The 12049-nt window shown below is 50.6% G+C and overlaps 1 protein-coding gene across 1 annotated transcript in view; it reads right to left on the bottom strand.

Moving 5' to 3' along the window:
- DDR2 (discoidin domain receptor tyrosine kinase 2) overlaps positions 1-12049 on the bottom strand; it is an 80299-nt gene that overhangs the window by 10729 nt on the left and 57521 nt on the right. Inside the window, exons 13-15 of the mRNA XM_067532512.1 lie at positions 9774-9901; positions 7392-7577; positions 6449-6683 (exon numbers count right to left, since the gene is read on the bottom strand). Of these exons, the coding sequence (XP_067388613.1) occupies positions 6449-6683; positions 7392-7577; positions 9774-9901 (549 nt within the window). The remainder of the gene's footprint in view (positions 1-6448; positions 6684-7391; positions 7578-9773; positions 9902-12049) is intronic.

The raw sequence follows: 12049 nt of genomic DNA, 5'->3' as shown, positions 1-12049 counted from the left end.
ACAGAGCCACCAGAGGCACCAAAACATGTTTCCTGATCTTGTTCATGTTCAGATGAGATTTAGATTTATTCATGATCTGGGTCACACTGTCTGGAGTGGCTCACAGTTGGGCAGACTGTCAGAACATAAGGGCAGAAACCCCAAACTGGTGGTGTGTTCTGGAATTAGATTTCCCCAAGCCAGTAACAAATGGGAACTGCTGGTCATTGTGCCACTCTTACCAGGGAGTTGCAGACAGTCCCTTTAGACACGCCAGTCTATCTTGTCACCCAGATAAACTGTATTTGTGATAAAAGATCACTTAAACCTAAAATCATACCACATCAGGTTTCTCCCAGTCCCTAGAGACCAGTCACTTACTCCAGATCATTTGGATCTTACACCAAAGCCAAATCTATAGTAAACTAATCATAGGTTTATTAGATAAGAAAAGGAAATGAGAGTTATGAGAGGTTAAAGCAGATAAAAATGTAATAACAGATGAGATACAGTTTGTAATTCCAAATGGTAGCAGAGATGTCATAATCATAGAATCATAGAGTTGGAAGGGACCTCAGGAGGCCATCTAGTCCAACCCCCTGCTCAAAGCAGGACTAACCTCAGGTAAATAATCCCAGCGAGGGTTTTGTCAAGCCACAGCTTAAAAACCTCTAAAGATGGAGATTCCAGCACCTCTCTAAGTAACCCATTCCAGTGCTTCACTACCATCCTAGTGAAAAACTTTTTCCTAATGTCCAACCTAAACCTCTCCCCCTGCAACTTGAGACCGTTGCTCCTTGTTCTGTCATCTGCCACCACTGAGAACAGCCTAGCTCCATCCTCCCTGGAACCCCCTTTCAGGTAGTTAAAGGCCGCTATCAAATCCCCCCCATTCTTCTCTTCTGCAGACTGAACAAGCCTAGTTCCTTCAGCCTCTCCTCAGAAGTCTTGTGCTCCAGTCCCCTAATCATTTTTGTTGCCCTCCGCTGGACTCTCTCTAACTTCTCCACATCCTTTTTGTAGTGGGGGGCCCAAAACTGGACACAATACTCCAAATGCAGCCTCACCAATGCTGAATAGAGGGGAATGATCACTTCCCATGATCTGCTGGCAATGCTCCTACTAATGCAGCCCAATATGCTATTAGCCTTCTTGGCAAGCAGGGCACACTGCTGACTCATATCCAGCTTCTTATCCACTGTCACCCCCAGGTTCTTTTCTGCAGAACTGCTGCCTAGCTCATCGATCCCCAGTCTGTAGCTGTGCATGGAATTCTTCCATCCTAAGTGCAGGACTCTGCACTTGTCCTTGTTGAACCGCATCAGATTTCTTTTGGCCCAATCCTCCAGTTTGTTTAGGTCCTTCTGTATCCCATCCCTACCTTCCTGGGTATCTACCACTCCCCCTAGCTTAGTGTCATCTGCAAATTTGCTGAGGGTGCAATCTACCCCATCCTCCAGATCATTGATGAAGATGTTGAACAAAACCGGCCCCAGGACCAACCCCTGGGGTACTTCACTTGTGATCGGCTGCCAGCTAGACATCGAGCCATTGATCACTACTCGTTGAGCCCTATGCTTTAGCCAGTTCTCTATCCATTTTATAGTCCATTCATCCAACCCATACTTCCTTAACTTGCTGATAAGAATACTATGAGAGACCGTATCAAAAGCTTTGCTAAAGTCAAGGTATATCACGTCCAGCTCTTTCCCCACATCCACAGAGCCAGTCACCTCTTCATAGAAAGCAATCAGGTTGGTCAGGCATGACTTTCCCTTGGTGAATCCGTGTGGACTGTTCCTGATCACCTTCCTCTCTTCCAAGTGCCTTAAAATGGGTTTCTTGAGGACCTGCTCCATGATTTTTCCAGGGATTGAGGTGAGGCTGACCGGTCTGTAGTTCCCTGGATCCTCTTTCCTCCCTTTCTTGAAGATGGGCACTATATTTGCTTTTTTCCAGTCATCAGGGACCTCCCCCAATTGCCACGAGCTTTCAAAGATAATACCCAATGGCTCTGAAATCACATCAGCCAACTCCCTCAGCACCCTCGGATGCATTGCGTCTGGCCCCATGGACTTTTATATGTCCAATCTTTCTAAATAGTCCTGAACCTGTTCCTTTAGCACTGTGGGATGTTCACCTCCTTCCCATTTTGTGCCGCCCAGTGTAGCAGTCTGGGAGCTGACCTTGTCTGTGAAGACAGAGGCAAAAAAGGCATTGAGTACCTCAGCTTTCTCCACATCCTCTGTCACTAGGTTGCCTCCCCCATTCTGTAAGGGGCCCACACTTTCCCTAATCTTCCTCTTGTTGGTAACATACCTGTAGAAACCCTTCTTGTTCCCCTTCACGTTCCTTGCTAGCTGCAACTCTAATTGTGCTTTGGCATTCCTGATTTCATTCCTGCACGTTCAAGCAGTATTTTTATAATCCTCCCTAGTCATCTGACCAAGCTTCCACTTCTTGTAAGCTTCTTTTTTGTGTTTAAGTTCACACAAGACTTCTCTGTGAAGCCAATCTGGGCACCTACCATATTTGCTATTCTTTCTGCACATCGGGATGGTCTGTTCCTGTGCCCTGAATAAGGTTTCTTTAAAATACAGCCAGCTCTCTTGGATTCATTTCCCCCTCATATTAGCCTCCCAAGGGATCCTGCCCATCAGCTCCCTGAGGGAGTCAAAATCTACTTTTTTGAAGTCCAGGGTCCGTATCCTGCTGTTCTCCTCTCTTCCTTTTGTCAGGATCCTGATCTCGACCATCTCATGGTCACTGCTGCCTAGGTTGCCACCCACTTCTACTTCCCCTACCAAATCTTCCCTGTTCATGAGAAGCAGGTCAAGAGAAGCACGGCCCCTAGTTGGCTGCTCCAGCACTTGCACCAGGAAGTTGTCCGCAACACTTTCCAAAAACTTCCTGGACTGTTTGTGCTCTGCTGTATTGCTCTTCCAACAGATGTCAGGGTGATTGAAGTCCCCCATGAGAATCAGGTCCTGTGAACTGGAAACTTTCCCTAGTTCTACGTCCCTAGTTCTACCTCGTCCTCCTGGTCTGGTGGTCTATAGCAGACACCCACCACGACATCATCCTTATTGTTCTTGCTTCTAAGCTTAACCCAGAGACTCTCAACTGGCTTATCTCCAGTTTCATACTGGAGTTCAGAGCAATCATAGTGCTCTCTTACATACAGTGCAACTCCTCCACCCTTTCGCCCCTGCCTGTCCTTCCTGAACAGTTTATACCCATCCATGACAGTGCTCCAGTTGTGAGAGTTACTCCACCAAGTCTCAGTTATTCCAATCTTGTCATAGTTTCTTGACTGTGCTAGGACTTCCAATTCCTCCTGCTTGTTTTCCAGGCTTCTTGCATTTGTGTATAGGCACTTGAGGTAACTAGCCGATTGCCCTACTTTCTCAGTGCAATTCATGAGGCCTCCCCTGTTGCACCCTCCTCCTTCTGCTTCCTTGTGGTGTCCCACTTCCCCACTTACCTTCGGGCTTAGGTCTCCATCCGCCATCGAACCTAGTTTAAAGCCCTCCTCACTAGGTTAGCCAGCCTATTTGAGAAGATACTCTTTCCTCTCTTCGTTAGGTAAATCCCGTCTCTTCTTAGTAATCCTTCTTCCTGGAACAACATCCTATGATCGAAAAATCCAAAGCCCTCTCTCCGACACCACCTGCGTAACCATGCATTTACTTCCGCAATGCGATGGTCTCTACCTGGGCCTTTTCCTTCAACAGGGAGGATGGATGAGAACACCACTTGCACTTCAAACTCCTTTATCCTCCTTCCCAGAGCCACATAGTCCGCAGTGATCCGCTCAAGATCATTCTTGGCAGTGTCGTTGGAGAAGTAGGAAGGGGTAGCGATCTGAGGACTTGATGAGTCTCAGCAGTCTCTCCGTCACATCCTGAATCCTAGCTCCAGGCAAGCAGCACACTTCTCTAGTTTCCCGGTCCGGATGGCCGATGGATGACTTCGTCCCCCTTAGGACGGATTCCCCGACCACCACCACCCTTCTCTTCCTCTTGGGAGTGGTGGTCATGGAACCCCCATCTCTAGGACAATGCATACCTTGCGTTCTGTTCAACAGGATCTTCTTCTGATCCATTCCCTCAGAGGAGTCTTCCAAATCATTCTCCGCTGCAGTACCTGTGCAGAGAGCCTGAAAACGATTCCTTACTTCTATCTGCACGGTGGGCATATAGGTTCTCTTTCTTCGGGAGCTCACATGCTGCCAATTTTCTTCCCCGTTCTTCAGTTTCCCCTGCCCTGCCTTCTCTGAATCTTCCTCACACTGCCAGTTTCCCAAAAATCTCTCTGGGCTACCCAGAATAACTCTGGAGATCTCTGTTTTCTCGTTCAGTCATTCTGCCCTGTTATAATCTAAACAATCAAGAGATGAGAGGATCTTTCTTTGAATCCATATTTATAGTTTCTTCACACAGAAAGCAAGCTGATGGTGTCTCCACCCACATGGGCTTTTCCTTGGATGCCGATGAGTGAGGAATGCAATTGGCCTTTTGACCTCTGACCATCAGGCATAACGGCCAACTTCTTTGAAATTAGCGTTTTCTGTTAAAGCCCTTAAGTCCTGCATTAGCATTTCACAAGATTTCTTGGACGGGTTATTTAGTCATAGGGTGTACACCATGTGTCCTTTAGCCCCTTCTGTCCCAGTATGGGTTTTGTATACCCATCCCAGAGATGAATACATAAGCCTGGAATGAGAAATGCCAGGATCTACCTGTCAGGCTAGGGGCAGATTTACATCACTTGGGCATGGGCAGCTAAAGCATCATGTCTGTTTGTCTGACACGTGAGTGCGGTGGCCACAGTTTTCATGCTCTCTGTTGAACTGCAATAAATACCATTGCTGCCGGCCCTGTCTGACGGGGTTGCTCTGCTCTCCCTGGGCAGGGCTACAGGCCCCCAGTCCTCATTCTTGTTTGGAGTCCACATCCGCCTGAACTCTCACACAGCTTTTTGTCCTGCTTTAATATCAATGAAACGGCTGCTGCTGCCACCTGCAGTCTGAAGCCAGGAGTCAGAACGGAGACTTTGTGAGACTATTTAAAATCCAAGTACCAATTCTCATCCCTGAGAACACCCCCCCGGCTGAGATCCAGACTTGACCTACAAACCATGCTCAACCTTCCACTAGTGCTGTGTTCTGCCGCTGCTAGGTGCTCACTGCAGCGCCGTCCACAAGCGGGTTAGCTCCTGGTCCTCCATCAGGCAAGCAGAGAATAGCTGGGAAACATCTAGTGTCTGCATGGAGCGGGCTTCGCAGCAGACGTGTGGGGCTGGCTTTGAGTAAGCACACTGGTGGGGTGAAGCAGACACACAGAACTGACAGGATATTTCTACCCTGAGTGTGGGTCTTGGAAGCCAAGTGGCCTGATGGCTGGAGCTTGGTTACACAGGCCTGTGCCCTGCCACGTGTTGTGGCTTGGATGGCAGTGCCGCCTCTTTCCTCCCCACCCCCATGGCCAGGCAGAGTTCAGGGCCACGGGCATGTTCTGGTCGGGAGTGGAACTGATGGAGTCTGGTATTTTCTAGGATGCCCTAGGATCCCCCACACCCAAACTATACTCTGCAAAAGCCCTCCGCCCACTCAGTCAAAACTCCTGGCTGGGCTCACGGCCCCTTTGGTCTTAGCTGAGGGCTTCTGATTAGCTCTTCCTGACAGTGATGTTAGCTGCAGGCTGGCAGCTGCACACAGGCTCAGAGGGGCTGTGAGCAAAGCAGTCACCGGTCTCTCAGCATAACACAGTCGAAGTGCAGCCCCTGACCCAGGGCACTCTCCTTTTCCTCCTCACTCCTCAGTGCCACTGTAGAGTTGGCCATTTCTACGTGACCCCCCAGAGACAGTCCCTCTCTCTCTCTCATCGGTTGCAGCACGGAGATGGCGGTCACCCCGCAAAATGCTCAGTAGCATCGGCCACATGCTCAGTGCAGCCCAGCTGTGTGGGGAAGTCATGGGGGGCTGCAGCCCCGCCCCCAAGGGCTGCTCTAACATGCACTAACTTGTGATAGCCTCCTAGGGGCCATGAGGCCCCTCATCACCCTCCTACCTCCAGTGGGCTATGGCTGGTGCCTTCCATTGCTCCTGGGTGATGGAGAAGCGATCTGACTGGCAACAGAGGATACGCTCCACCCTTCCCAGGCAGCTGTCACAGAGCCCTGGAGCTGCAGGGCCGAGATAAGTGGGAAATGACCTCAGGTACTGAGCTTGCTGTCTCAGGGCTAGTCTTCTTACAGACAAAATGCCTCCCCAGGAGGCAACCAGCTGCAGCACTTGCTTGGTAGCCAGGCAGGTACGGAGCCATCGAACTGATGTCATTCTCAAATTGGCTTTTGCTGCACCCGCTCATTGACAATACCCGTCTTCAGAAAAGCACCAGCACGTTCCTTCGCAACGCATGCCATCTCCCTCTTTGGTTCCCCTGGCAGTTGCAAAATCTCCACTTACCAGCAGAATACTCTCCCAGGACATCCAGCGGATAGGGAGCACAGCCCGTCCCTGGATCCGGTAGTAGTCTCCACTGTATAGGTTCCTGCTCATGCCGAAGTCTGCTATCTTGATGGTGTAGTTCTTACCCACCAAGCAGTTGCGCGTGGCCAGGTCCCGATGCACAAAGTTCAGAGAGGACAGGTACTTCATGCCAGAGGCGATCTGCGTGGCCATGAACTTCAGCTCAGCGTAGCTGCAGAGACAGGGAAGGCCAAGACGGGAAAGGCAGCTGAGCACGTTGTTAGCCAACTGGGCAGGATGTCACCTGAACAGGGACAGCGGGACCCCATCCTCGGCAGCTGACAGCAGCCTGTCCTTAGGCAAACTCCACGGCCACAGCCTGTGGCAGACAGTCCCCTGGGCGTTTCATGAAGAGCAGGCCCGGCTAGATGCTGCACTGCAATGGGAGGCCAGTGCCCATACAGAGCGTCCGGCAGGGCAGTAAGAAATGAGCAGAGCATGGATGGCAGAGTGGCCTGGCCGTACTCCAACAGGGCAGCAGCTCCTGCTTGTCCAAGCCCCAGCTACCCCGAGCCAGGGCAACGGCACAAAATGCTAGAGGCACCAGGAGGAGCCCAGGAAATGACAATGAAACTGGCATTTCCTCCTGCTCATGCTCTCACCCCTTCCACCTGGTCACACTCATCCCCCATTCCCCCAAATGCTCTCTTTACCCCCCGCCCCCCGGCATGCCTGCTCTCCCACCCCCTCCCCCTTTCATGGCCACGCCTATGCTGCCCCCCACCTATCTAGCAACACCCATGCTCACAGCCCCATTCCCTCCCCCACCCCCAGCTAGTCAGACTCACTCTCCCTGCCCCTACCCCCCTGCAGTCCCACATGCTCTCGCTGTCCTGCCCCCCATGCTGGCAGAGCGGCGGAGCCCAGCAGAGCTGGCTACCTGACGAGGGTCCCGGCGGGGGGATGCTGGGGCTCACGGCGGGACAGGAACTGGTTGAGGTCCCCGTTCTCCATGTACTCCGTGATCATGCAGAGCGGGTCGTCGGCGATGCAGACTGCCAGCAGCCGGATGATATTGGGGTCCTTGAGCCGTGACATGATCTTAATCTCCTTCAGAAAGTCATTCCTTTCCGAAACAGAACCACAGATGCGTGTGGACCCACAGAGAGGATATACAGGGACAGCCCGAGACACATGGATGGATACAGAGATGCACGTGAACGCACACGGGGACAGACGGACAGAGTCAAACACACAGGACACTGGAGTTCATGATACAATGTACAGGAGGAGATGGTACCATGGAGAGCACTTTGCACAGCAAACTACCCCAATACCCGAGGCAGAGGTTAATGGAAAGATGTTGCCAGGCCTTTGCCACGTGGGACCTGATGGTGCACAGCCAGGGACCTTCCCGTGCCAGTTGGCTAGTCCCAGAACGTACGCATGGCCTGGACCAGAGGTGGTAACAAATGGCACACAGGCACCTTGCTCTTCCAGAAACCTCAGCTAAGGCATCACAGCTCAGATTAGTGTCTCGATAATTAACACTCTGTTCCTGCCTCACTCCCTGGGGTTTGCACCCGAGAAACCTTTCAGCCCTGGCTGCTCCCCTAGGATCACACGGGCTGAAGGATGACCTGGCCATTAGCCCCCTGACCCCACCCCTTCGACCGGCTGCTTTGCAACACAACGGAAGCTCTGTAAGGTTTGGCGGCCCATTGGACAAAGGAGAGTGCTTTTATCTCCACAGCCCCTTCATGCCTGCAGCTGGACAGGTTACTGCATGGGCCCCGTCTGGTCCACAAGCCCAGCCTGGTCTGCGGCATACCGCCCAACATTTGCAGGGCTAAAGTGGGACTGGTGCAGCCCCTGGGGTTGAGAAGGGGCTGTGCAGTTAGCCTGCCCCCCACTTATCCCACATGCTTGGCCTGGTGCCCCCAGGAGGCGGGAGCTGAGCCCAGCTCAACCTGTGGGGACAGGAGCTGCTTCAGCTGGCGCAGGGGGTTGAAGGGTCAAAGCAGACACACACCATGCTAGCTCGGCTCAAAGTAGCCTGCTGAGAGATAGCAGGGAGGCTGGCTCCAGCACTGCCTGTGCTGCTGAGACCATGCAAGCGTGAGCCAAGTCTCCATCCTAGCCACCTCCTTGGGAAGCTAGCCTGAGCTAGCTCACCTCCAGCTGCTGTGGATTATGTATCCTGGGTGCCCTCCTGATTCAAAACAACCCAGTGCACAGTGGAGGCGCCCGGCCCTGCAAGCCTGCCCAGGCCTAGGAACAGGAGGGACAAAGATGGGAAGAAAAGTGGCTAGCCTCACTAGGGGCAGAGTTAAGGTTATGTGGGTGCTTTAATTGGGCATTTCCAAATGTTTGGGGCCTTTGCAGTTTAACCTTCACTGCAAATTTCCTGAACTTTTTTTTTTTTTTTTAAATATAAAGTCTCTCGGTTTTTTTTATTAACTACAACACTCTTGTGAGTGTTTTCCCCTCCGTCAGTGTCCCAGAGTTTTGGTCTGGGGAGGGTACATATGCATGATTTTTACCTGTAACACCCACTTGTGGCTGTCTAGAACTACCTGGCTTTCCCTGTTTTGCAGCCCATGACTGCTTGGGATTTCATGGCAACACCTGCTCTCAATGCACAGTCTCCTACCACCTGAGCTAAAGGAGAATCTCCAGTAGACCTTATACAGGCAAAGCAGAAGACAGCGGTGGCAACCGCATACTAGTCGATAGTAATAATAAAAGTTAACATTTTTAATGTTCCTCTCTTCCCCGTGAGGTTGAATAGTCCCTCTTTGCGGCATACTTTCAACCCAACACCATTTTTTAATGCAAAATACAGGACTTGTCGTAGTAAATGAGGTCCCTGGCGCAACAAAATTAGACCTCCATCAGGTGACAAGAGGCACTGCAAGCCTCTCGGAGATGCCCCCCAAGGATGACATGAGCCACTCAGACCCATTCCCCCACGACTGGGGGGCTATGAACGGCTTGGAGCTTGGCCCAACCTGAACAGGCAGTGCTGTCTGGCGCTAAGAGTGGAGCTGGCTCCCGAGGGCGGCTGGGCTCTTGGCAGAAGCCCAGCGGGTTGAACAAAGGGCAAACTCACAGCAGAGCCCTTGCTGCCCTGTGTGTCCCTTGCTAAACGAGGTAAGGGGTGACATTGCAAAAGGGCCTAGGAACATGGGAGACTTGAGTTGCTTTTGAAAATGGGACTTAGTCACCTGTTACCAGAGCCTCCACTCTGTGGGTGTTTTTCCCAGCAAAGCTCAAGCTCCTGGTACATACGGAGGACAGGAACATCATGTGACCCCCATACCTGGCATTCTTGTTAGCATCTGCTCGCAGCATTTTCACGGCCACCAGGACGGGTTGGGTGGAGCTGACGTCCAAAACAAAATCCTTGTCCGTGAACTTTTCCATCCCCTCCACTTCGCAGAGATGAACCTGTAGGGAGGCAATGGGTAGTGTTTACCTTCGCCATCTGGTTCTCTTGTTCTCCGAGACTTCCTTAGAGGTCAAACTGGAGCAATTCAGGCTTACACCAAATCAGACCCTCGAAAATTCTGTTTGCTGTTATTTTCAGTTCTACTCATTCCCATAGCTGCTTTGCCAGCTCTAGGTCCTAATAATAATAAATAATAATAATAATAAATACCTGGCACAGAGTCATTGATTGATTTTGTTTTATGACACTGCAAGCGCCTATGCACTCACCTTGGGCAGCTTCCCAAACATGGCACTCTTGCACCAGACATACGTCAGAAATACAGAAGCCAATCCAAACTGCGAGACAAATAAACTAATGCCCCAACCCCCTGGGAGCCCCATGCTCCCTATGCCCAGGAAAAAAAGGACCTTGCAGAGTGCCCTGAGCAAAAGCATGGATGACAGGAGCTATGTCTGCAAGGAAAGGCCACACAACCTTCTGGCCAGAAGATGGAGAAAGCCACATCAGCCACTGCTGCTACCTGATCCTCAGAATGCAGACATGGAGCTTGTGTGATCCACGAGTTGCAGGCTGGAGTAAGACATGGAGGGGGCAGACCTGAGGCAAGGCACCACCACATATGACAACGTAGTCCTCTCCTGAAAACTGGCTATGAAATGACAGTGTGACCCTTCCTCTACAGATCTTCTCCCAGGAGCGTTATGTCCCATCTGATGACCAAAATAAATCTTTACTGCCTTTCGCTCCTGTCGGTGCCAACACAACCAAGGTGGAGCGAGCCAGAGACCGCACCAGGACTGCTTACTTAGATCCAATCAGTCACAGCCATGTCACCTTCCCTGAAAACAACAGGACTGTACAGCTCTCCCCACGGACATAATTCAGTCTGAGGAACCTCTGTCACTGTGATCGTTTGGAACAGGAAGAGCCCAGCTTGACTGGAAGGGCCCGGCTGAGCCTGCAGGAGTTGTGAGCTCTGTGCTTGCTGAGCACAAAATGAACATTTTCCCCAGTTTTGACCAGGCGTCCCGGGGACGATAGACTTGCAGATGGCAGACTGTCACTCGCTCTGTCACGCTGCTACATGGCTTTGTACTGCTGAAGCAAAACGGTGTCTGTGGAACGGTGTGCCTCGTACATTAGTCCCAGCTGTCACAAAATTAATTAAACACGTTTGAAATAAAATCCATCTCCTGGGCTCTGTGCTGACATTGCCACAGATGTCCTGCGCTAGGGCTGTGCAAGGCAGAGAGACTACAAAGGGAGGCCGTGCAGACAGGGGCTTCAGGCCTGGCAATGCACAGAAGCTAATGCGGGTGAAATCACTAGGCTCCAGTCCCATTGTGGGGCATGTAAGCAGGAATCCGCAGGAGGGAGTCATTCCTGTCCTAAACGTGTCCCACACATGCTTTGGAGCAACAGCACCATTAGACATGGTCATAACTATTAGAATAGCTACCTGAGGCATAAAATGAAAGGAATGCCAGTCTGCCTTCCAAGTCACATCACCGGAATTGCTCTACCTCAGGCTGGGTCTGAAGGGATGTTTCCTAGCTTCCAGCAAACACAGGCTGCTCTGTGTCAGATCAGCGCAAGCCCCACCCAACATCCCCGCTGCCTACATTGACGGAAGCATAGACAAATCTTGAGAGCTCATTGGAAAATAGAACTTCTGTCCCTTGGGGAATTCCAACACTTCAAAATTTGTTTTCATCCTGAATCTGGACAAATAGTCAAAATTTTGAAATATTCTGAAACATCAAAACCATCTTATGGAACCATTTCATTGTGATAATATAATATAAAAAATGAAACAGAACAAGGAAGTTGGAATGAAATGAAACAAGGAAGTTGAACAAAATGCCTCGTTTTGAGTTTGAATCATTTTGAATTTTTTCCATTAAAAAAATATCAAAATTGACACATTCCCTCAGAATGTTTCAATTTTGACGAAACTGCATTTTCCAACAGAAACCTGTTCCAGCAAAACTTTTTTGACCTGCTCTAGAAATCTTGCTTTGGCAGAAGCTGTGGAGAAAAACAACTTTTGGCAAATGAAGCTGGAAAATTGTGCTTTGATGGAAAAGGAACCTATTTAGGATTTCACTTCATCGTTTTGTTTTTTTTCCCTCCCAAAGAAACTT

Source organism: Emydura macquarii, unplaced genomic scaffold, assembly GCF_026122565.2.
Source record: "Emydura macquarii macquarii isolate MOO-44397 ecotype Brisbane River unplaced genomic scaffold, CSIRO-AGI_Emac_v2 contig_3287, whole genome shotgun sequence".
NCBI classification, from domain to species: domain Eukaryota; kingdom Metazoa; phylum Chordata; order Testudines; family Chelidae; genus Emydura; species Emydura macquarii.
The sequence above is the reverse complement of the archived record's forward strand: the minus strand, read 5'-3'. Positions and strand labels throughout refer to the sequence as shown.